The 26745-nt window shown below is 42.8% G+C and overlaps 1 protein-coding gene and 1 pseudogene across 25 annotated transcripts in view; one reads left to right on the forward strand and one right to left on the reverse strand.

The window, feature by feature from the left end:
* LOC149124337 (uncharacterized) overlaps nucleotides 1-26745 on the reverse strand; it is a 605541-nt gene that overhangs the window by 543231 nt on the left and 35565 nt on the right. For all 25 annotated transcript variants that reach the window (XR_016214255.1, XR_016214256.1, XR_016214257.1 and 22 more), the window contains one exon: nucleotides 23993-24093. Coding sequence is in view for 18 of the 25 variants with exons in the window: in XM_089305504.1 (XP_089161630.1) it covers nucleotides 23993-24093 (101 nt within the window). In the remaining 7 variants the exon portion in view is untranslated. The remainder of the gene's footprint in view (nucleotides 1-23992; nucleotides 24094-26745) is intronic.
* On the forward strand, nucleotides 10809-11266 carry LOC127492426 (small integral membrane protein 20 pseudogene; annotated as a pseudogene).

Raw genomic sequence — 26745 nt, forward strand, 5'->3', positions numbered from 1 at the left:
ATTCCCATTAGAATGGCATTCATACAGAAATAAACAAATAACAAAAGCTGGTGGCTGGCACCGCGGCTCAATAGGCTAATCCTCTGCCTAGCAGCGCTGGCACACTGGGTTCTAGTCCCGGTCGGGGCACTGGATTCTGTCCCGGTTGCCCCTCTTCCAGGCCAGCTCTCTGCTGGGGCCCGGGAGTACAGTGGAGGATGGCCCAAGTGCTTGGGTCCTGCGCCCCATGGAAGACCAGGAGAAGCACCTGGCTCCTGCCTTTGGATCAGCGCGATGCACCAGCTGCAGCTCGCTGGCCACAGTGGCCATTGGAGGGTGAACCAACAGCAAAGGAAGACCTTTCTCCCTGTTTCTCTCTCTCTCACTGTCCACTCTCCCTTTCAAAAAAAAAAAATGCTGGCAAGGATGTGGGGGAAAAGGTATCTTAATCCACTGTTGGTGGGAATGTAAACTGGTACAAACTCTGTGGAAGATACTATGAAGATACCTTAGAAATCTGAATATAGATCTACCTTATGACCCAGCCATCCCACAGCTGAGAATTTACCCAAGGGAAATGAAATCAGCATATGAAAGAGTTATCTGTTCCCCCATGTTTATTACAGCTTAATTCACAATTACTAAGATATGGATAAACCCAAATGTCTATCAACTGAAGACTGGAAAAAGAAATTAAGGGATATGTAAGCCACAGCAGTAAAAAAATGAAATCCTGTCATTTGCAATAAAATGGACGCAACTGGAAAACATTATACTTAATGAAATAAGCCAGTCCCAAAAGGACAAATACCATATGTTCTCCCTCATCTGTGGTAAATAACAGAGCACCTAAAAGGTAATCTATAAAAGTGAAACTGAAACTTTGAGATGTGATGACTTTGAATAGCCCTTGTCTCCACTGTGGAGGAACAGTTGTTTTTTTCAAACTATTTGTTGAACTCTTTACTTAGTGTAGAGTTAATCTAATGTATATAAAGTTAATCAAAAATAGATCTTAGCAAAAAAAAAAAAAAAGAATGGGAATAGGGGAGGGAAGAGGAAAAAGAGTGGGAGTGTGGGTGGGAAGAATCACTATTTTCCTAAGGTTATATTTAAGAAATGAATGAAGTTTGTACACATTAAATAAAAAGTTTCAGGGAAAAAAATAAAAAACATTTAAAAACCCACTAAATGGTTAAGGTAATATTTCCTGTGAGCATTGGATTAGAGTGATAACATCAGTGTGACCATTATCTTTTTTCCTGAAAGCAACTCACAATCCAAAGTTAATGAGTGGGGGGCCAGTTCTGTGTGGCATAAGCAGTAAATCTGCTGCCTATGGTGCCGGCATCCCATATAGGTGCCAGTTCAAGTCCCAGCTGCTCCACTTTTGATCCATTTCTCTGCTGTGGCCTGGGAATGCAGTGGAGGATGGTCCAAGTCCTTGGCCCCTGCACCTATGTGAAAGACTTGGAAGAAGCTCCTAACTCCTAGCTTCAGATCAGCCTAGCTCCAGCCACTGAAGCCATTTGGGAATGAACCAGTGGATGGAAGACACCTCTCTCTCTCACTCTCTGTGGGGAGCAATCCGGACTAGACTAAGTTACTGGAATTAAGACTTATTCTATGCATCTGCTCTCCCACAATATGGTGCTGGGAGAGGAGAAAACAGCTTCTACACAGCTGCCTCCAGTTCAGCCAATAAACTGTAGGACTTGCTCCTGATTGGAGGAGAGCAGCGTACTCGGCGTGTGGGCAGCCGAGTTGGGATTGGCGGAGGAGGACTATAAAGGAGGAGAGAGACGGCATGCACCAGGAACATCTAAGGGGAACATCTAGCTGAAGGAACACCTGTGCAGCCCCCGAGAAAGCTGGCCGGCGGTGTGCCGCTCCCCTGCGGAAGTGGGGAAAGCGGCCAGGGGGAACTGCCCTTCCACGGAGGTGGAAGGGATAGTAGCCAACCCGGGAAGAACCAGCAGCAAACCCGGGGAGGGCCGAGCAGACGAAAGAACAGCGCAGGGTCCTGTGTCGTTCCTCCATGAAGAGGGGGAGCGACAACTCTCTCTCTCTAACTCTAACTCTAACTCTATCTTTCAAACAAATATATAACTCTTTTTTTAAAAAAAGTTACTGAGTGGGGCCAGCATATGATGTTGCAGGTAACACTGCCACCTGTAATGCCAGCATCCCAAATAGGTGCCAGTTCATTTTCAAGCTGCTCCACTTCCCATCAAGCTCCCTGCTAAATGCCTGGGAAACATAGCAAAAGATGTCCCAAGTGTTTAGTCTCCTGTCACCCACATGGAAGACCCAAAGGAAGCTCCTGGCTTCAGCCTGGCCCAGCGCTGGCAGCTGCAGCTATCTGGGGAGTGAACCAGAGGATGGAAGATCTCTCTCTCTCTCTTTCTCTGACTTTCAAAATAAATAAATAAGTCTTCTAAAAAAAGTTGATGAGTGAACATGAACACAGGTCAAGGAGAGTCATAATCTGTACTTCTTTTCTGTCAAGAGGACGTGGGCTCTTGAGGCCTCCAAGACATGGACTAACATGGCTCTCTCCCTTTTCTTTTCTTTTCCTCCGGGTTGATCAACACATCCTCCTGATGGATGCTGTCTTTGGGTTTCTTCCTTAGGTCAATGACTCAGTGACATCACACTCATGTTGAGGATCTAGGATCCAGTCCTTCTCTTTCAAAGAGCTTTGCATATCTCTGCTCAGATCTGTAACTCTCAGAAAGAAACAAAGAGCATTTCAAAGTGGTTTCAGGAGATGGAACTGAAAAGTTCTGATGAGACCAGACCTCAGGAAAGGAGCTTGAACTTACACAGAGGGCGCCTAATGGGAAAAGCACATGGTTCCAAAACAACTGTGAGATGGGCCACTCTTCTGACCCTCCAGCCCACTCATCTGATTTTCCACATGGAAGGCAGGGCCCAGGCTCCATGCTGTTCCAAGATTCAGGCTGAGACGGACTTGTTTTTCCAGCACTTGAGTCCTTCTAAATCAGAGTGCCATTTTCTGACCCATGAAGATGGTTGTATATTCTAGAGTGGTTCACTCTATCTAACAGTGGGAAGAGCCATGTATCTGAAGGTAGGTGAGTATAGACATACACATGGGAAGGGGAACAATACAAGTGGCAACTTCTCTTGTTGCTTGTGTGACCTGTCAGCCTCCCCCTCTTCAACTTCCTAAACACAGATCAGCAAACACTTTATTTCTCTATTCCAGTATGAGCAAACACTTTCTGGAGAAGGACAGAAATATGTACTACAGGATTTGTGAGCCCTATAGTCTCTGTCACAACATAACAACCCATTCTGCTATAACATTTGCTTTAAAATGTGAATCTGTTCCAATGTGATTATTCTATTATGGAACAATATGTGCATGACACATATTTTACATTTGCTTATGTGCAGCTTCCTCTACAAGAAGCATGCAGGGAAAACAGGCTGACACAAGATGCATAGGAATGTTTGATACATAAACAAACACACACACACGTACACATGCATACTCCTCCAACATCTGCCATCCACCTCAGATCACCCCATTATGATCCACATCAATCACATCAAGAGCTATGAATTTCCCTCTGACTTCAGATAACCCCTTTCTACTATTTCACAATATTTCACAAGCACAAGCCTTCCCACACCCACTTTCACAAGCAAATTCAAGATCTTGTTCAAGGTAAGCTGCCATATTTGATGTAGAATTTGTTTCTTGGCCATTTAACATGTCCATAACTGCATTGTTACCTTTTTTAAAGATTTATTTTATTTATTTGAAAGGCAGACTTACAGTGAGAAGATGGAAAGATCGTCCAACTGCTGGTTCACTCCCCAAATGGCCACAACAACCAGGGCTGGACCAGACTTAAGCCAGCAGCCAGGAGCTTCATCCAGTTATTCCATGTGGGTGCAGAGACCCAAACCCTGGGGCCATCTTCTGTTGCTTTCCCAGATGCATTAGCAGGGAGCTGGACTGGAAGTGGAGCAGCTGGGACTCAAACTGGCACCCATATGGGATGCCAGTGTTGCAGGACATGGCTTAACCCATTATGCCACAATGCTGGCGACATGTGTTGTCATCTTCTAGCGAATACTTGTAATCTGTATTCCCTCTACATCCATCTGGAACACAAGTCAAAGTTCCTATCCCTCAAGCAGGGCTCAGTCACCCTCACCATGATTTCTAGTGTTTTACTCCCCCTGCAATGGTCCCTCAGTGTGGTCCATCCAGACATCTGCCTTATGCAGAAGCCCCCTGATGACACCTTCCCTGTGGGAAAGCCAGATGCCCATCTGATAGACTGGTCTTGCTGACCCCACACTATTCGTTGACTACACAGATGTGTCAATGACTCATCACAGTCATTGCAGGACCTCCTGGTACCAGTGCTTGCCTATTTAAACACACCAATTAGAGCTCCTGCCAGGAAAGCTGGCAGGCTAATGCCTTGAACTCAACAAAAGCCTTGGCTATGGGTCCCTCTTTCACCACATACTTCCTGTGCAATGTGTATCCCCAGGCCTGCAAGTTATCAAATCTTCATTTCCATATTGTATTGCCCCTCATGATTAAAGGAGTATACTCCATCTAAATTAAAACACATCTTTATCAGATTCTTATCTTTTTTTTCCTAATACTGGCCACGTTTTTGTCATGTCCTCACTGTCATTTCCCCATATGCCTTGTGATTCTTAGTGAAAAACCTTGCATAGTTTGGTGATTTTTAAAACAGCAGTGACTGTATTCAACACTGCCACTGTAAGGGCAAAAGGGGCAAGATATGTTCCAACAGAACTTCATTACAAAAACTCACAACACACTAGACTCAACCCTCAATTTGTTAACCTTTGTTTTTTGTTATCTCTCTACCTTGCACATGATCTAGATACCATATTTGGCTCCACATGGTGATTTATTTATTTATTTGACTAGCCTGCTCCCCAACAGCCCTTTTCATCTCTTTTCCTGGCACCTAGCACTGTGCCCTGGCATACATGGGTTCTCCAGGAGATCTGTTGAGTAACTGAATAAGTGCCCTCCTCATCCAAAAGGCAGGACAACCCAACAGAGCCAAAATTATCCTCCTTTAAGTGATATCCTAGCATAAGGCTTTGGTGTGCAGACTCATAAGGAAGTAATATTTATGGACAACTGGCTACTCAATTGTATTTGTCAGCTTCTCATTGCTACAACAAAATATATAAGAAATCTACTTTAAAGGAAAGAAAGGTTTATTTAGTTCACAGTTTGGGAGACTCAAAATCTAAATGGCACCGCACAGGCTCTGGAGAGAGCTCTATGGCAAATGACGGAGCACATATTTAAGAAGGATCACATGGCCAGGAATCAGAGAGTGGGTGCGCCCACGTGTAGACTTCCACATCAATTCTCTTGCAAGAACTCAAATGATCTCACAAGAATTCTCTTCCTGGGGCCAGTGTTGTGGTGCAATAGGTTAAGCCACCACTTGCAATATCTGTATTCCATATCAGAGCACTGATTTCAGTCTAGGCTACTCTGCTGATTCAGCTCCTTGCTAATGCACCAGGGAAAGCAATGGATGATGAATGATGGTCCAAGTGCTTTGACCCCTGCAAGAACAGGATGGAGTTCCTGCCTCTTGACTTCAATCTGACTCATCTCTAGTCATTGTGACCACTTAAGAAGTGAACCAGCTGATGAAAGATGTCTTTCTGTCTCTGTATTCTCATTCTCATTCTCTCTCTCTCTCGTCTCTTTTTTAGAGCAGCTCCCAGTGACCTAAGGAGCTGCCCTAGGCCCTACCACCTAACTTTTTCACCGCCTCCCAGCAGCACCATTCTGGACACCAAGCCTTTAACACACAGGCTTTTGGGAACAGTCAGTGTCCAAACCATAGATTATTGGAGTAATAACATGATTCTATGCAATTTAATGTCATTCCTCATTAGAAACAGGTCAGACTTACATCCATTTCCTTGGTGATGGAATTAAGTTTTTGAGTAGGTAAGTAGCTGTCCTATGTCACACAGCTAGGATGTGTTGTATTTACAACAATTCTGTAGGTCCCAGAGGAGAGGACATGTAACCCTGTCCAGGAGTGCCCTCCTGTGGACTCCCTTTCTCTGCACAGCAAATGCCTTACAACACTGACTTACCATAACACAAGTCTGTCCACAGAAATAATTTCTTAAAATGTCTGTCTAAAAATATACTGATGATGTTATGGTAACCTATATCAAGAAGCTTTAGAAACAAAATAGATGAAGTTTCTGTTACCTAGGAAAAAAAATGAGGAGCCAATATTTGGTACAAAATAAGCAGTAATTTTCGGAAGGCTTGATGAGTTCTTTGGTTCTTACCTAAAAAAAACTTTTTAGGATTTAATTGGTTTTCACTAGACCATAAGCAACTCCTATATTTTATATTTTCTTCCTACAGCATTATAGGGGGGCTGGCATTGTACTGTGGTAGGTTAAGCTACTGCATTCCATATTGGCACCAGTTCTAGTCTTGGTTGCTCCACTTCTGATCCAGCTCAATGTTAATGTATCTGGGGATGCAGTTAAAAACAAGCCAAGTACCTGGACCTCTGCCACCCATGTGGGAAACCAGGATGGAGTTCTAGGCTTCTGGCTTCAGCCTGGCCAAGCCCAAGCCATTGCAGCCACTTGCTGAGTGAACTAGTGGGTGGGAGCTCTCTCTTTCTCTCTCTCTGTCTCCCTCCCTCCCTCCTTCTCTCTTTCTCTCCCTCTCTCTGTCTCCTTCTACAACTCCGTCTTTCAAGTAAATAAAGTAAATCATTTTAGAAAAGCAGTGAATGAGAAAGGGTTTCTGTTTCACCAGATTTGCCTGAATACACTCTAGCTAGAAAGCATTTATTTGGCCCATTCTCTATTTACGTGAGAAATATAAGCAGCTCTGAGCAGCATCTCTACCTGAACTGACAAAATTACCATCTGGAGTCTGAAAATTTGAGTCAGAGGAGTCTCTAGGAAAGACACAGAACGTGCAGAACCCACCTGGTCCCCCTAATTGCCGTGGAGCCTCGTTCAAAGGCCTACTATCCAACCAAGTCCCAAAGGTCTAAGATGTCGGTGAGGAGGTCCAAGGTATTTCCTCGTAGATTACCCCAGCCAGGCCTGGCTCTTAGCAGAGCATGTCAGGGACTGCCCTAGGGAAGGAAAGGTGGTCTGCTCCTTGGTATGCCTCTGCCCTGGCTGGATGCCTGGAGTTCAATGTGTATACAGCTCATTTTATGAAACAGATGGAAATTGAGTTAGAGAAAATAAATCATATGGTCTTTCTTTTAGGGATGTCATCCTATAGGGAGTTTTCCTGTTGACTCAATGTGGCCTTCTGCCTCCTTGATTAGCCACACAGATGTGTTGTTGATATTTGACTCATGTGAGAAGTTTCTTATTTAAAGACTCTGGGGTTTCTGAACATGCAGAGTTCTGCCACTTTGCATGAGGAATTCGGTAAACTGGTTATACTCACGTTTATTCCACAGACACACACACTCACAACATAAATACAAGTACACAGCTACACGCCCAAATCATCAGCACTCCAAAATTTCTCATGCTGCACCCTCTCCAATGTTTCATGCAAAAATTAGAGCTTATGAAAGGACTTCGTAGTTCAAGTGTTTCTTTGACCATTCTTTAAATAGATACCGTAGGGGGAAAAAAAAACAGAAAATACTTACTGAATGGGCAATGATCTTTGAAATCAGACAGATCAGGACTGAAATTCCAACTTGACCCATTACAGCTCTGTGTATCTGGGCAAGTTAAATCCTCCTAGTCTCAACCACAAATTATAAGATAAATAATCTTATCAAAGTATAGGTGATACTCTAAAAATTATTCATTTTGAAAGTCAGTTATAGAAAGAGAGAGAGAGAGAGAGAGAGAGAATGAATCTTGGATTCACAGGGTCACTCCCTAGATGGCTGCAACAGCCAGCGCTGGGCAGGCAGGAGCCAGGAGCTAGGAGTTTCTTCCAGGTTTCCCACATGGATAGCAGGGGCTCAAGCACTTGGGTCATCTTCACTTGCTTTTTCTAGGCCATTAGCAGGGAGCTGGATCAGATGTGAAACATCCATACATGAACTGGTGCCTAAATGGGATGCTGGCAGTGGCCCTAACCACTATGCTACAGTGCCAGCTCCTCACCCACAAGTCCCTAAGGTTAAAACATGAGTAATGGCTACTACTTCAACAAGTGTTTATGAGGAAAGTTCCTGGAACATGGTGTATTGAACACTTCATTGGTGTGTGTTTGTGTGCATACATCCTTTTGTTTTCTTTGCTTTATGGAGAAGGACAGGGATTTTTATATATCATTTCCCTTCATAGGCACTAGAGCTTGGAAGTGGCATGACCCCAAAGGATTCATTGTCGATAGCACGATCCTTAGTGTGGCGATGTTGAACAATGAACGGACCTTCAAGAAGGGGGGCCAAGTAGGAGGTTGTCCGTGACTTTTCCTGTCTTGCCATGAGGCCCCTCCCTCACATCATGATGTCATCCACCATGATGTGACCCAGCCAGAGGCCTCTTACCAGAGGCCAAAACTTCAGACCTTCAGCCTCAAACACTATGAGCTATGCAAACTTATTTTCTTTATGAAGTACCCAGCCATGGGTATTCTGTTATAGTACTGGAAAATGGATGAATACATCAGGTGGCTATCCACATGTTAAATGGTTTCTTGGCAGAATATATAAAGCCAAGTAAACTGCATCTTTGGACAGCCAGACCTCTTATCTGAAAAGCAGAATCCAATCTCAGAAAACAAGGGAAAAGAGATGAATATTGATTGAGCACCCACACTACATTGGTCACTTAAAATAAATTTTCTTCATCCTCAAACCAAATGAAGAAACTGATGTTCTAACAGATTATATTTTTAGCTCAAGCTACCCAGTTTATAAGTGGCAGTGCTGCAATTGCCACCCAGGCTGGTGGATCTGGATCTAAAGACTGGGCTTAGTTTTGCCTCGTTGCCTCTTGCCTCCTCAAAGCCAATTATTTAAAATGTAGGCAGTCACACCACAACAGTAAAGATGAATAGACACAAACAACACAGGGCCAGAATTCTGAGGAGGCCCTTCCAAGACAGCAGAACACAGGCATAATAAATCAAGCATCAAGACTAGTTAAAAAACACACAGAGAATAGACTCCAAAGAGGCCGACATGCATATAACAGACAATCCCATCGTGTTCCTGAGATCAGAGCATGAAAAGTAGCCAAAGAGAGCCTTGGAGATGTGTCAACCTCATTTGAAACTGGAGAGCAAAGACAAATTGAATAGCCAAGTCTTTGCACTTCAAAACTTAAAAAAGTGGACAGTCTTTGGCTGGAGTCAACTCCTATGATGAGCCAAAAGAGAGATGACCTTGATTAACATTTTCTGCATCATCAAAAGGAAAGAGATCACGATAAGGTCATCATAAACTGATCTACTGACCACAACTAGCTGTTAAGAGAGTCCTCGGCTGTTCCAAGGTATTCAGGATTCTTCCCTGAGGGGCCGTGTAACCTCCAGAAGCTTCTGCCTTCCTATGAGTATTAATAAAAACGCTCAATCTCTCACTAGTGATTTTCAGACACCCGGTATTTTTTTCTAATGACATGGAGGCACAACAAAATAAAGACACCATTCTTTTCTATTTTCTGAGCTCAGTTGCTGCTTCTCTTGATTAGGGGTTCATTACATACGGTTTCATCTCAGTCCAGGGAGGTGGCAGAGGAGAGCTGAATGGCTGCTAATTACAGTCACCTGAGGAGTTGTCTTTTTAAAACATATGATTCCTGGCCCCGCTGCAGAATCAATGATCGCACATCCCTAGGAGGGATGAGCCCAGGAATCTGTATTTTTGAAAGAGTTCTGGGTGATTCTAAAATGCAGGAGGGTCAAAAACACAGGATAGCGCCAAGCACCTAGGCTCTGTCATTGAGATCAGTGGCTGGGATTTGAAAGCTGGCTTCATCATATACCAGCTGTTTGACCACCAGGAAGACACTCCACTTTCTAAGAGTCACTTTCCACTTCAATAAAGTAAGGATACTTGGACTGTGAGGGTCAAATGACAGATCCACCAAGGGCTTTTATAAGCTACAGACACTAAAACTAGGATGATTTACCATTATGCCTAACATACGTATTACTGAAATGGAGTATGTTTTGCAGATAAATATAAACTATGATTCCTAGGAGACTGTACAATAGCTTTTATTTCTTTAAGACTCTTCTTTTACTCTGAGGCTTTGAGTAAGGCCATCAAAGTCTAGCTAACTTGAATGAGTAAATAAAAATAATTGAGATCTCTTTAGACTTTTAGTGGTAAACAAATTTGAAAATGTATTTCTCTGGATGATAGAAAGGATATCCTCTGAAGCTGAAGAGTCTGTGGCTCGTGCTACTACAAAGTTTATCCTCCTACAGAGAAAAGCATTTGCCTTCAGAACACAGCAGTGAGTTTGTGTGATAGTAGCTGAGGCATGCAGTACTTACTGCACCAAGAAGTAAATATACTTATTTATTCTTGAACAGTCACTATTGATCACTGGGTAGGAAGTCAAAGTAGATGCTTTATCTAAATTACCTATGATCAATTGATTTGAAAGGTGATGAAGATTAAGCCATAGGCAGGAGTTTGCACAAAATTAGCCCAAGAAAATAAGCCATATTCCTGAAGGATCAAAATCACCTAACTGAAAAAAAATCACAAATATATTCAGACCATGATGCATGTCCCATTAGAAATATTGAAATGCAATATTCACCGGCGGGAGCAATGTTTCCGAGAGCGCTGGGTGCTCGGCGGGTCGGGGTAGCCCTAAGCCGGGCGTCATGCCCTGCAACATGCGCACCACGCTCATTTTCGGTGGCTTCGTCTCCCTGATCGGCACCGCCTTTTACCCCATCTACTTCTGGCCCCTAATGAGGCTGGAGGAGTACCAGAAAGAACAAGCCATAAATCGGGCTGGAATTGTTCAAGAAGATGTGCAGCCTCCAGGGTTAAAAGTGTGGTCAGATCCATTTGGCAGGAAATGAGAGAGGCTGTCAGCAACTCTGATTACGAGTATAGACATCTGCGTGCTTTCGATGTGGCAGGGACCATAATAAATCACCTGGCTATCGGATGAAAGCTGGAGAAACAAACTGCAATGCCATCAATAAGATGACTTGTAATGAGAGACTGTGCCCAAGGATTCACATTAAGTATCCAAAAGAACCCTGGAATAAATTACACCGTTAGCAGGTTTTCATGATTTGGTTTGCCTTCCCCCAAAATGAAGCCATCTCCCCTCGCTATGTTTGGAGGGGACCTGCTTATTATTCAGCCTTTACCCTTGACAGAGCTGTGATGTGCATACGAGCAACCAGGAAGGGCCTCGGCTGTTTTGCCATCTTCCAAATAAGAGACTGCGCCGCGCCGGCGCCGCGGCTCACTAGGCTAATCCTCCGCCTTGCGGCGCCGGCACACCAGGTTCTAGTCCTGGTCGGGGCGCCAGATTCTGTCCCGGTTGCCCCTCTTCCAGGCCAGCTCTCTGCTGTGGCCAGGGAGGGCCGTGGAGGATGGCCCAAGTACTTGGGCCCTGCACCCCATGGGAGACCAGGAGAAGCACCTGGCTCCTGCCATCGGATCAGTGCGCTGCGCCGGCAGCGGCGGCCATTGGAGGGTGAACCAACGGCAAAGGAAGACCTTTCTCTCGGTCTCTCTCTCACTGTCCACTCTGCCTGTCAAAAATTAAAAAAAAAAAAAAAAGAGAGAGAGAGAGAGAGAGAGATTGCGCCGAAAACCCTCCCTGCTGGACCTGGGGCTCTTCTAAAACGTCCATGTTGGAAAGGCTCTCTGGGGACAGGGTAGTGGGGCTGTTTAGGAATAACCAGTTCCGCTTACCCACGGCTCCTGGAAGGTGGCTCTGCATTGGAAACTAAGTTACTACAAAGCCCATTCAGCTGTGTATGCCCATGTGCATGGTCCAAATCACGGTGAATTAACAGGAGCGCAAATATGCATACAGTAAAATGATTTATTTTTAATTCACAATGGCCTTCAAGTATTTTTTTGTAAACTCTTAAGTACCAAGAAGCATTCTTGGACTAGAAATTTGTGCAGTGTTCTGTTTGTACAAGTGAACATTTTAAAGGTAACTTGCAATTTGGTGAGGCAGGTGTTTGTGGAATCATTGTCTACCAGGTCCCTCACCAGGTGTTGCTGAGAGGAGACTGAAATTCCTCTCCCCCACTCCCGGCTCCCTCCCTCCCTCCCTCCCTGTCTCTCTACTGCTCATTCTAGCCCCTTTTAGATTATATGTTTCTGAAAAGGTGCCTTGCATATGGCTGTAGGCTGTCTTTAGATGAAATGGCTGATGGCATAATTTTATTCTTGGGAACTTAGAGTTTTCTTAATAGATAACTGACTCAGTTATGCAATTCCTGCCAAAATGAAAGGAGATTGATGGTCCTCAAAGCATGTCACCGTGTCTGGTACGCACTCCCTGACGTTTAATTGACGTAGGGATAACAGCTCAATAAAGGAAGTTGACTCATAGAGGTCCATTTGACCACTGTTTGCTTTGGTGGGGTCACCAAGAAGTTAACACAGCAGAGTCCGATGCTTCTGAGTGTAGCCAGTGCGTGGCACCACCTGTGGTGGGGGATGGCCGGGCTGACACGGCTGCACCTGCGCTCTGTGGAAGAAAACCACAGGGCCTCCACCAGCCATCTTGCTGGACCAGAGCCTGGCCTGGCCCGCCTCCCTGCAGAGAGAAAGGGGCTGAGCATCCCACCCAGCTGCCTGGAGGTGCTCGGAGACGTCACTTCAGACTCTGCTGTCCACCCGTGGCAGATGCTGGCGTGCAAGGCATGCTGTCCCTGGGGACTGACCCACGGCCTTGCTGTTCCTGCTTGGGCGACCCAGGGGCACCCCAGGCTGATACCTGAAGCTCTCGAAAGGGCGCAGCTCAGTCACGTGCCTTTGGGAAAGCGTTAATAAAGGGGACGAGGTGTATTAGCTTGTCATTCGATGATTTCCAAGACAGGCATAGCATGGCCAGGTGTAGTTGATGACAGCATTTCTCGCAGTTTATCTTCTAGGACTGGAGCTAGCAGCAGAAGACTTTTGGGGGAAGTCTTCCTTAGACCAGTGGTTCTTAAGCTTTCTGGTCTCAGGGCCCTGTTACACTCTAAAAAATTTTTTGGGGTGGCCCAACTCTGTGGCAGAGCAGGTAAAGCTGCTGCCTGCAGTGCCAGCATCCCGGGTGGGCACCAGTTCTCATCCCAGTTGCTCCACTTCTGATCCAGCTCCCTGCCAGTGCACCTGGGAAAGCAGTGGAAGCTGAGCCAAGTGCTTGGGCCCCTGCACCTGTGTGGGAGACCCAGAGGAAGCTCCTGGCTCCTGGTTTCAGATTGGCCCAGCTCCAACCGTAGGCGGCCATAAAAGAAGTACATAAATCTTAAAAAAAAATTGTTTTTCAAGAGCTCCAAAGTGGTTCTATTTGTGTGGCTTATACTTACAGATGCTTACTCTATTAGAAACTAAAAGAGAACATGGGAAAATATTTATCAAATCATTTAAAAATATAAGTAACAAGCCCCTACAGAAAAAAGGCAGTTTGCGAATCTGAAGAGACTGGATTCTCACAGCTGGCGCTGCCTCTGATCTGTCACTACACCACACACGTGCCCCCAGGGAAACTCCGCCATCCTCACTGCTTAGAGGGTTAGTGAAACCATCGGAGATGCTGTCCAGGTGTTATAATGTGGATAGGACCACATAGACCTCCTGGGAAAGCCTCAGAGACCCCTGGAGGTCCCTGGCCTGCATTTTGAATCGTTTTGTCCCTCTTGGATCGAATCAGCCCTTTGAGAGTTGTGTGGCCAAGTTGCATTAGTTCCATCCAAGAGTTACCCATGCTCTGGCCTGTCCTCGTTGAGAGAGACTGTAAGAGAAAGGGAGAAGCTGACTATTTCTTACTTTTGTAACTGAAATCAAGTTGTCGGGGTTTCAATGTTGAACCATATCCCCCATGGGAAGACTTGGAATGAAAATAAATTCTGAGATCCAGAAGCGGCAGCACTGCCCAGTCATTGGTACCTGTATCCTGTGAACGTTCAGTTCTATAACTTGATTCCCTCTTTGTGTTGCCTGATAGGAAGCTCAACCATATTTGTGGTCCAGCTTTTTACAAAGTGCCTAAGACCTTTTGAGGTGCATTTGGACCCTTGGGTTTGTTTCAGCCTCTCCCCCCACCCAAGCCCCTCCACCCCATGTATTGCTTTCTGCCATCTCACTTCAGTATTGTTTTAAATTGTCTCTTAGACCCCTCATTTTAAAGTGAGTCTGGGCATTAATAATAAATATTCAACTGAAAAACCAAAAAAATGCAATATTCAACAAAATTGGATGATGATTTGGAAAAAGAAAGAAAACCAGAGACTTATTTCCTGTTTCTAACTCAACAGTACCATGTAGGATGCAGAAAGTTACAACCAACATTTCAGTGGCTTTGTAAAGCTTATGAATAAGGAAACTGGAGGCCCAGAGACAAGACCAGAAAGCGGTACACACCAGTGACAGAACTCCAGGCCTGTTAGCAAGTTTCCTGCTTCGTGGAAGTCAGATTGAAGGGATCAGCTATGGCAAATAAAAGAGCAAGGAAAGATAAGGTACCTCAGGGGGGTGACACACATTATGGAGAACAATAGAGCCGGAAAAGGCAATTGTGACTGCTATGAGGAATGGTCCCTGCATAGAAAGACAACCTCACTGTTAGCAGAGCTAGGGGAAAACAGGGTTTGAACCACACTGATGATCAGGGAAGGCATGCTTGGCAGAAAGAACAGCAAATGGCACTGACCTTGATGGGCAGCAGAGTGCTTGGTTTGTTTGAGAAATAGGAAAGACTCCAGAACACAGTGAGCAGGAAGAAGTGCCAGATGGGGTCAAAGTGAGGTAGCAAGCGACCGGTCATGTTGACCCATGGAAATCATTCTACAGCTGCTCAGGGGGTTCCTGGAGTTGGGTAGGCAGCTGCTGAAGAGACATTGTGACATGATACGATTAAATATTAAGTTGCTCTGGCTATTGTGTTTGGAATATGTGGGAAGGGGGTAAGGACTTGGCTTAGTCCTTTTTGGCTACTGCAACACAATGTCATAGACTGGTTGCTTATAAACAACAGAAATCTATTTCCTATAATCTGGAGGCTTGGAAGGCCAAGATTCAAGTGCCAGCAAGTTGAGCGTCTGCTGAGTTCTCTTTCCTGACGGCTGGGATCTTTTCACTCTAACCCCACAGAGCAGAGAGGCGAGGGATCTCTCTCAAGTCTCTTTCATGAATGGTACCAATACCATCCACTGGCCTCCACCCTCATGGCCTAATCACTTCCAAAGGCCCCACTCCTAAAGCTAACACCTTGGGGTAAGGATTTCAACAGATGAATTGGGGGCAGGAGGGACACAATCATTCAGATGGCAATGGCAGCAAATGCAGGTTTGCAGTTCAGAGTTTACCACGATAATCTCTATCAGCAGTGATCATACTTTGAAGCAGGGTGATGGTGGTAGCTGGCTGAGAAGGGTCAGATTCTGAGTGTGAGGCAGATGCACTTTGCTGACCGATATGGAGGGTGAGGGAGAGGAGTCAAGGGTGACTCAGCTTTGTGGTGCCTCACACTACTCATAAGTTGAATAGGAAGAAGACTGAGAATTGATCATGGGATGCAGGGACTTGGGTAGGGTGGAAAGGAAGAACCCTGACTGTGGAGGATTGAAGGGAGGGTGTGAGGAGATCCGCATACCATGAGGACAGTTAATTCATCCAAGGAGATGTGCTGGGGAGGAAGTAAGTAATGGGCTGGCACAAAGGATGGGTCCCAGCAAGTAATGTCAATCAACATGTTAACAGACTAGTCTTAGCTGGCAGGAGTTGAGTAAACTGACTTCTTCCGTTCTCCCTCACTCCCCCTCCCCAGATGTGTGGAAATACTAATCCTGAAAATGTTCACCTCTTGAATTAAAGGAAATTTTTAAATTTTACCAAAGAAAAAACAGACCAATGGCAAAAACAGCAAAGGAGAAGAAGTGGGAGAAGGAATTGTTAGGTAGGAAGTTAGATAGGAGCTTATGTGTGTGTGACAGGCCTAAAGAGAAGTATATGTCCAGCATATGCATCTGCATCTCAAAGTCATCCCAATAATGTTTCAGGGGCTGCCCGGTATTTGCATCCTGCCCTGCCCTCTTCTACCTGATAACCTGCCAGGTGGGGGTCCCCGCCCCTTCTGCCTGACAAATCTTCCACAATCTCCCAGATACAGCCCAGTATCTGCATTTCAAACATCCTGCTCTGGATCCCGATTCTCTGGGGGGTCCTGCCCACCCTTCCTCTAACTCAGGAGGGCGCCAGCTAGTGTTCCTCCTGTCTGATACCTTCAGGGGAAAACTCAGATAGGAAATTCTTAATATTTACATCCATAAAATCCTTTGTTTCAGGAGGAGATGTGTGAAGACAAAGACCCATCTCCTTAAAAACCCCCAACCTCAACCGAACTGCGCACTCAGCCCTCTGCCTCTATGCTGAGCAGCCCACCTGGCATGGTCAGGTGTAATCTCTCCACTCAACCATGTAACCTCGCCCCCACCCCTGCCAAGTCCGAGTGACTGGGCACACTCAGGTTCTTCAGGTTCTGTCTAGAGAGGTGCCCATCCGTCCTTACAGATGTCCCTTCCCTAATAAACCTTGCTACTTTTACTTTCCACTACTCTGTCTCATGCCTAAATTCTTTCTTGTGTGAAGACATGAACCCAGCCATTCACCAGTAACAGAATGATTGCACTTCTATGGGTTACATTTATGCCTACATATATTTAAACAACACTTAAGTGAAAATTATATCTCTTTATCTATCTATATAAATGTAGTAAAGAATATTCTGAAAAGATTCACATCAAATCCACAATCATGACTACTTTTGGGTGACAGGAATAGGGTAATAGGCCATGGCATGGAAAAAAAAAAACTTTAGTTTTATTTCTATTTCTTAATGCTGTTGAAAACAAAGATTTGGGAAAAATATGAAAAAGAAACATAAAAATAATTAGCTCTTGGGGCTAGCATTGTGGCTTAGTGGTACCTCCAAGGCTGACATACCAACTGGGTGCCAGTTCATGTCCCAGCTGCTCCACTTCTAATCCAGCTCTCTGCTAACGGCATGGGAAAAGCAGCCGAAGACAGCCCAAGTGCTTAGGCCCTGCTATCCATGTGGGAGCCATCGAAGAAATTTTTCACTTCCACCTGACTCAGCCCTGGCCATTGCAGTCATCTGAGGAGTAAACCAGCTGATGGAAGATCTGTCTTTCCCTCTCTCTTTGTAATTACTTCAAATAAATAAATAAACATCTTAAAAAATCAGCTCTGGGTGGTAAGTACAATTTTTAATAATATTATTTATCGCTTTTTCTTAAGATTTATTCATTTATTTGAAAGAATTACTAAAGAGAAGGAGAGACAGAGAGAGAGAGAGATCCTATGTGCTAGTTCGTTCCCCAGATGACTACAATGGTCAGGACTGGGTCAGGCTGAAGCCAAACATTTCTTCCAGGTCTCCCTCATGGATAGCAGGGGCTCAAGCACTTGGGCCATTTTCTGCTGCTTTTCCCAAGCCATTAGTGGGGAGCTGGATTCGAAGAGAATCAGCCAAAACTCGAACTGGCAACCATGTGGGATGCTGGCATCTTGGGCAGTGGCTTTATCCACTATGCTTCAATGCCAGACACTATTTATCTCATTTTTAAAAGTTGCTCCAAACATAGACCGAAGAATCACATCTACTCTTTTTCCCTCTACCCTTTAAACCTATCCCTTCTTTTTGTTACCCTTTCTCACTTTCCCATAGAATCCACATCTGATAAAATCATATGATGATGACATCAAGGCAATACATTACATTTCAAGGGATAATACTGGCCTTTTATTATTATTCATCTGCTTATCCTTTCATTCCCTAAATATAAATTATGTGCCCATTATACACTAAGTTATTTTGGTTGTAATTCTATCACAATGATGTGCATAATCTTCAAGAAAGTTGGGTTTTTTACATATATTTCCTTGGGAGACTTGCAGCTAACGATCTAAAAGTATAGAAAGGAAGGATGCATGAACTCCTTCAGAACACTCTGAGATTTGATGAGATTACGGTTTTTGAGCAATCTTTCGTAGGTGATTTAGAGTATACATTAGCTGCCAAATTCAAATCCAAGAAAAAAAAACTGTATACCTAATTGATTTTTTCAGTATTTCTTCTTTTTTTAATTTATTTTTTAAGGAATACAAATTTCCAAGTACAACTTTTGAAATATAGTTGTTCTTCCCACCATATCAGCCCTCCCACCCATGCTCCCACCCCCTCCTCTTCCCTCTCCCCTTGCCAGTCCCATTCTCCATTAAGATTCATTTTCAATCAACTTTGTCCACAGAAGACCAACTCTATACTAAGTAAAGATTTCAACAATTTGCACACACACACACACACACACAGTCTGAGAACTGGTTTCACAGTTAACTCTCAATACAACTCATTGAGGACAGAGGTCCTGCATAGGGAGTTAGTGCACAGTGACTCACATTAACACTCTTATGTTAGGCTCTTGAAATGAGCTGCTTAGGCTATGGAAGCCTTTTGAGTCCACAAACTCCATCAGTATTTGGACAAGGCCATAAGCAAAGTAGAAGTTCTTTCCTCCATATAGAGAAAAGTACATATTCTTTTGCCTCACAAAGAGAACATAAAATTACTTCCTGTGTCTCACATTACAATAAGAGTCTTTACAATTAATCAAAGGAAAAGAACTATTAGCAGAAATGTAGAAATACTAATCTTGCCTTTTTTCAGAACAATGAAAAATTGTAAGCCAATGAATTTTGTCAAGGGTAGAACTGGGTGTGTATGTCCCACCACCCAGAATTCCTGATCACCTGCACCAACCCCACTGAAAGCCAGGATTTTTCCAGAAGAAAGCAAACAGGTTGTGATAGGTGTTTTCAGAACACCACTGGAGAAGCAAAGGAGAGAACTTTAATCCAGAGAAACTGAGAATTACATTACATTGCATTTTACTGACAGAAGAGCAAATAATAGACTGATAAGGATCAGACTGCGGGAGTAACTACAGCAAGGACTGGGCACCCGTGCCTTCTCTCGACTAGGTATGCCTCTACTTGTTACCTATTCCAGGGTGAGTATGATATGCCATAGCCAAATCCTTTACAAATTTGTCCCCCAATACCCCAATCATCACTCTCAATTTCTGTCTCTCTTGCTCACTCTTTCTAATTTTTTCCCCCATCAAGTTTCTAGACACAAACCACTGAAAGAGCAGAGTTCTGAACTACTCTTTAAGGATCTTTGGTGTATCTCACAAAGACCTTGAAAAATTAAAACCTGGGGCCCAGCACTGTGGTGTTGCAGGTGGGGTTGTCACCTGCAGTGCCAGCACCCCAAATGGGCACCTGTTTGAGACCTGGCTGCTCTTCTTCCGATCCAGCTCTCTTCTATGCCCTGAAAAAACAGTAGAAGATGGCCCAAGTACTTGTGGCCCTGTACATAAGTGGGAGGCCCAGAAGAGGCTCCTGGCTCCTGGCCTCAGATCAGTCCAGCTCTGGCCATTGCAGCCATTTGGGGAGTAAGCCAGTAGATCAAAGACTTCCCTCTGTAACTCTGCCTTTCAAATAAATAAATAAATCTTAAATAGTAAGTTAAAATCTAAGTGATATCCAATTAACCTCAAAGAATAGCTGCAAACAAAAATCTTCCTTTCGTTGCCTGTCATTTCCACCATTATAGGCACAACTGAGTCAGAGTATCTCAATTGAAATCTCTATAAGAAATTATCATTGGCTTTTCAATTCAAAAATAATCTTTTTTTAAAAAAAGGATTTACCCATTACCTAGATGACGACTTTCTAGCAAGAGCTGGTATGTGAGTTGAGAGCCAGGGTCAGTATTGGGATGAACCAGGAGGGATTTCATTAACTTGGACAAATGAAAAAAAAAATGTAACTGAAATTAGCATAGTCAAGGCAAGTAAAACCAAATTGTGTCAGAGCATCCTATAGGAATGAAGGTTTTGTTACAGCTTGAAAGCGAAAAGGAGGAAGAATTGAGTCAACACACAACAGGCAGTACAGTTCAACAGTGTTCAGCTCGTAAGATACTGAGCCCAAGGGTCAGTATCACACTGAATTTATCAACACTTCCATTTCCAGTGCAACCACATCATCTGTCACATTAATGTGCTTAATTTGGGTCTTATTCACTTTATGACATGCCTATATTCAGTTTGTAAATTTGTTTTAGTTCTAACATTGTATGAGAGCTATAAACATGAGTTTATAGTTTAACATTTATATGTATATATAAAATGATTTAATAAGCATAAGCCAACATGGGAGGAGTCTATAAAATTTTATTCCTTTAAAAAGAGATCTACCTATTGCTCAGGTTAAGAAACACAGAATTAAGAAATAGTTACCCTGAATACTACCTGTAGCAGGAAAAATAATGAGTCCAAATCTGTAGGCTAATCCCTGAAACTGTGACTACACTGCCCTCTACGGCAGAAAGGACTCTGGCAAGCATGACTAAGTTGACATAATCCAGGTGCTACATTTTGTTTGTCTCCAAAGTTATGTGATGCAGGCCTGGTTCCCAATTTGTAGGTGTTGGGAGATGGTACGGACCTTTAAGGAGGGGCAGTCCAATGGGAGGTCGCTGGGTCAGTGAGAGTGCTGCCCTTGGCGGGGAATGCCATCTAGAGGAGTGAGTTCCCAGAATGAGCTGTTATAAAAGGCCTGAGTCTGCCTCTCATCCCATCCATCTCTGACTTCCTGTTTGGTGGTATGATTTCTTGCTCCTACACACTCCCGCCACTGCCTTCCACCATGATGTAAAGCAACTGAGATGGTGCTGATGCCATGTCCTCAAAGCTCCAACACTGTGAACAAAGGAAATCTCTTTTCTAAGTAGCCTATGCTGTTAGATTTTGTTATGGTAATGAAAAGCTGACTAACAGACCTGAACTTTTCAGGTGGACTTGATCTAAGATTGATCCTATATCATTCAGGTCCTCATAAATAGGAGAAAGAAGATCACTGAGAGTAACAGGGGACGTGACAAGAGAAACAAGGATGAGGCCACAAGCCTAGGAATGCTGACAGTCTCTAGAATCTTGAAGTGGAAAGGAAACGGATTCTCCCCCAAAGCTTTCAAAATGGACACAGCCCTGCCAACAACTTTATTTTAGACTTGTGACCTCCAGAACCTAAGAGAACACATTTGTATTGCTTTTAACTGCAAAATTTGTGGTAATTTGTCATACCAGCATGAAGAAACTAATCCATTCATATAGAAGGATCTTAAAATTCCCATGCTGCACTATCTTATCCAGGAAGTTGATTCCCTGCCATTTTGGATCACTCAGCAGGCTATTGGAGCATGAGCAAAGCAGGATAAGATTTCAGGGGAGGAAACAGAAGAAAAGCTGCAAGTATGGGTGAGGCTTGGTGGAGTCCCCACTGGAAAGCTCTCACTCAGGAATGGGACGTGGGACATGTATTGGGGTTTTCAGTACCAAGTAGAAGTTAGCAGGGAAGAAAAGGAAGTTGAAAGCAACAGAAGAATCAGCTGCAGAATACAAGTGGGCAGGGCAGAGCAAGTTCACTGTGCAGGAAGGGCATCACCACTAGGGTCTGAATGAAAACAGAGTGAATGGCGCTCCGTGTTGTCACTCAATACCTCATCACTGCACCTCACCTCAGTAGCCGAGCAAGAATCCACCACAGGACTCTGAAAACCCATATTACTAGGGCTGCCACTTCATAAGCAAAGCATCATTTATTATCTCAAAAGGTAACAGTTCCATTTCTGTTTTAGAGCTTAAACTCATCTTATCTCAGCAGCCTATTTTAAGTAAAACACTAGTGAGACTGAAACTATCCTCTCACAACACAAAATAATTAGAATACAAATGCTGCCTAGGAAGTTCCAAATCTATTCTTAAGATGCTTCAAACCCTTCCAAGTATGTTATCTTACTCTTCAACAAGCCTTTAAAGTGGTGATAATTATTATCATCGTCATCATCCATTTTCTTGTTTCAAAAGCAAATTCATTAAATTTCAGTTACTTTGGAATCCACAACAAATTTAAATTCAACTAAAGTAAGGTTTATGTCATAATATCTAAGTAGAAAAAAAGTTGTAAAGCAGATCATAAGAGTACAACGTGTAAATATTTAGGAAAAGTGATTTTCCCATGGTGCACTGGCATACATTTGAATGCTAATTACAAAATATGTCTCATCCTTTTGAGGAAATACATCTGGTCTCGAAAAACCATAGAAGATTTGAATAAGAAGGAACCTACAGTGATTCTTGAACTGTTCAGTCGCCAGTCTCCTCCATAGTAACTTGAACTAATGATTGCCCAGCCGCTTCTGAGCATCTCCATGGAAATAGAATTCACTCTGATCTTTGGAGCTCATTCTCTTTCCTCCTGAGAAACTGTCTATTTTAGTGTCCTTTCTTTCCTCCCTTGCGTTGTGCTCCCTCCCTCTGCAGTGCCACACAATGAGTCCAGTCTTTCTTGCTCAGGTCAGATCTCCCCAGTGTTCTCTCACTGGACCTCTGCACATGAGGTTTAGTTATGAACTTCCTCACCGTTCTCAGCACTCTATTCTGGCTCTACTGCCCAGGATAGAGTTCTGCTTCCCTTGACAGCTAGTATTCACAATTCTATCTTGTACTCCAGTTGAGCCAAACTTGGTAATTTGGCCTAACATTTGGAGCACTTGTTTGAACATCAGGATTCTAGAAAAACAAGATATAATTACATTCATTAGATATGTGCCCTAAATAAGATATGCCATAAAGAATGGCTTGCCCTCCAAAAAGCGCAATTGAGACATTTTCCCCTTCTGTTCCTCTTTCAAGAGTCTAAATTATCTTTTCAAGCCACCCTGAGTTGTCAAACAGAACAAAACTAAGATTGCCTAAGGATTTCTCACAGATATACAAAATTAAAATGCCCAACATGACCACATATACTGCTTGTTGAATGCTAAGAACCAAAACACACACTGGAAAATTCTCCTGACTTGATAAATTTCCTTTTCAAAACTTTACTATTTGAGAAAAAAGTTGAAAGTAGGCTCATTCTTGAGATTAAAGCCCAGAAAAGCTTATTTTAACACTCTTTAGTTTTGAAACAAAGTTCTAAATGTATTAGAAATAATTTCAGAATTTTTTCTTTAATGTACAGCTACTTCCCAAAGTTCCTGGAAAAAGGTAATTAAAAATTTGGCATAAAAATTTTGAATTGGATACATAGTTTTTTTCACAATAAGCAATTGACATGAATTATTTCAATTCTCCTCATACTGATGTCCTTAACTCTTCAGACATAGAAGAGGAAGTGGTAAATTTTGAAAGTTGAATGGCAGAGGAGAGAGCAAAGAGAACTCATGCTACTGGAAGTGAGCGGGTCGGCGCAGCCCCGATGGTGACCAGGACACCTTCTGGAAGCTGCCAAGATATTGTGAAGAGCTGATGCTGCTCCAACATGACTTGTTGCAAGGAACAAATGACAATTACTAGCTCTTAGAAGCTGAGTGGTTTTGGTCCCACACCTTCTCATTTAGGCTTTCTTTGGCCATCAACAAGGACTGACTGAAAAAGAAAAACTCACAGAGAATTCAATTACTGTTAATGTTGCCTTAGTGTTTTCACTGTCACAGTCTAAGACTTCAACTTTTTAATAAGTTTCCCGTAATTATTCCAAGGTTTTGGTCAAATTCCAGCTGTGGATTTAATGGGACTCATTCTGACAAGATATAGGATATTGTCTCTGTAGATGTTCATTTGGAAACAGGCCACTTGCAATTTCAAGTGTGCAGAGCTGTGCAAGATTAAAAGTACAGGAGGTATAATTTCTACCTTGTGTCCCAGGCTCTGTGGATTTGTAGCTCATCCAGGCTGTCCATCTGGGGAGCAAACAGCATGTACTCCTTGATGAGAAACTCTGGCCAACCGACCAGCTGTGAAAAAAATAGATTACTCTTGTCATTTTTTTCTTCTAGGTAATTCGCTGGGAGTAAAAATATAATTTCTTAGAAAGTGTGCAGTTAACAGCAAACCCTAGGGATGTGTCTGATTTATACTTAAAATTTCTCTACCCTTTTATTTGTTAAATTTAATTTTTCAACAATACTCTGGCTGTGATAATATTTCCTCATGTACAGGAAACACAAAGGTTGAGCTCTGGTATTTATACACTGAGCAAGCACAGGAAGGGGGTAAGAAGTGGCAGGTGGAGAAAAAACATAGAAGAGGGATTCAGCTGGCAGGCTGAGCCCAGCACAAAGAAATGCACTCTTGCTTTCCCTCCAGGTAAAAGAGATATTATGATGGGATTAAGTAACTGTTGGGAAAATACATCTTCCTACTGCCCTCAGGAAGCTAAAATGGTAAATGTATCCTTTTAAGCCTTTGACATACAATTTCATCCTTGTGAGATTTCAGAAGGTCACGCTAGATAAATAATCATGGTAAAATCAGGGTAATTCTACATCAGTTAAGCTGAAGAGCTCAGAGAAGGAGTGTTGCTAAAAGCCTGAATTGTGATAGAATGCGTAGCTTCTGCAGGTGTAATATGCTCACCATGCTCTGTGTTTTCAACAAGCCAAGGGGAATGGAAGCAATATGCCAAGTAAAATTAAGCTGTTCAGTTTGTACCCAATGGAGAGTTAATGATATTATTTCAAATTAAAGAATTAGCAATAATACTTCTGCACAGTGAGTTACAAAATATTTAGACATCAATGAGTGCTACATAGTAGTTTTCTGTCTGGAATTTCAGTGTTATAGTGCTCTGCCTCACACAATCCATAACCCTGATCCATAAAGTGTTTACTGAAATTAAAAAATCGTAACTTCCAACATACAATTATGTTAGCACTTTAAAAATGGATGTATTTTTCTGTATTATTTTATTCTTTTAAACACTGGATGTATTTCCAACTTCCTGCCGATTTCAGAATTGTTTGCATCAAAACAAATTTTTCTTTACTTCTATTTCATGAACCTTTTGAACCAGCATTAAAATTAGTAACTGTGGGGCCACTGCTGTGACTCAGAGGTTTGAAGCCATGGCCTATAGCACCAGCATCCTATATGGGTGCTGGTTTGTGTCCCAGCTGCTCCACTGCAGGTACACCTGAGGAAGCAGCAAAGGATGGCTCAAGTGCTTGAGCTCCTGCACCAACATGGGAGACCCACAGGCGGCTTCTGGCTCCTAGCTTCAGCCTGACCCAGCCCCATTTGTGCAGCCAGCTGCAGCCATTTGGGGAGTAAATCAGTAGATGGAAGATCTCTTCTCTCTCTCTGTCTCTCTTTCTCTCTCTCTTTAACACTCCCTCTCAAATAAGTAAATAAACATTTTTAAAAATTAGTAAATTTAAGTCTATAGATACACATATACACATAGATATATGTATAAGTATACACACACAACATAGTATATTTATCCAGAATACATAAGTATTCTTAGAACTCAATAAAGAAAGGATTACTAAACAAGCCAAACAAGCCAATAGGAATAATAGGCAAAGATTTGAACAGAATATCCACAAATTACATACTACTAAGAACATCAAGAAATATTCAACATCACATGTTATTAAGGCAATGCAAATTAAAGCCATAATGAGATACCATTCCACATCTTCTAGAATGACTAAAGTTAAAAGTATGACAATAGCAAATGTTGACACAACAGTAATACTACCCTGAATGAGCCCAATCTTGTCTGATAAGACAACAGAGCAATTTGCTGGTGGGATCATAAAATGGCTCAGTTGGTTTGGAAAATAATCTGATACTGTGTCTTACAAGGTAAACATCCTGTTACTATATGACCCAGCCACTCTGTCTAGGTATTTGTCTTAGAGAAATGAAACAGATGTCTGCACAAAGACTTTTATGAATGTTCCTGAAAGCTTTATTTTAATAGTCAAAAACTGACAACATCCCAAATATACATCACCAAGTAAAAGACTAATTAAAGTATATTCATTCAACAGAATATTATTCATCCATAAAAATGAACAAACTAATGATAGACACAATATGGTTGAATCTCAGTAACACTGTGCTGAGCAAAACAAGCCAGACACCAAAATATGATTTTATTTATATGAAAGTCTACAAACAACAAATTAATCCTTGGTGACAAGCGGGAATGGGGGCTGGTTATTGACCAAGAAGATCAAAAGGAAGATTCCTGGGTAATGAAACTTTTCCCCATTCTCATAAAGCTGATAGTCACCTGGGTGTTTAAACTCAGCAGGACACAAATCATCGTATATAAATATATGCCTTGATAAATGTGATTAGAGGAGATTTGTTTAGATATCACCAACAACTTTCCAATTAACTTAGAGTAAGAGTGTTTGAAATGATGTCATGATGCATCTTTCACCACCTCCCCATCCTTCCACATCAGCCTTCTGGATAGCCTGGATCATGCCAGATACACTCAAGTCTGGCACAACAGCCACTCCTTCTGCCTAGATAAGATCTCAGAATCCACTGGACTCACTTCTTTAATTCTTTTCTCAAATATCATTGTTTCAATGGGATCATCTGTTCACCATATTACAAACTGAAAATCTGTCTCAGTCTGTTTTGTG

This window comes from Oryctolagus cuniculus, chromosome 10 (assembly GCF_051225735.1).
Source record: "Oryctolagus cuniculus isolate XC-2025 breed Fujian yellow rabbit chromosome 10, ASM5122573v1, whole genome shotgun sequence".
NCBI lineage: Eukaryota > Metazoa > Chordata > Mammalia > Lagomorpha > Leporidae > Oryctolagus > Oryctolagus cuniculus.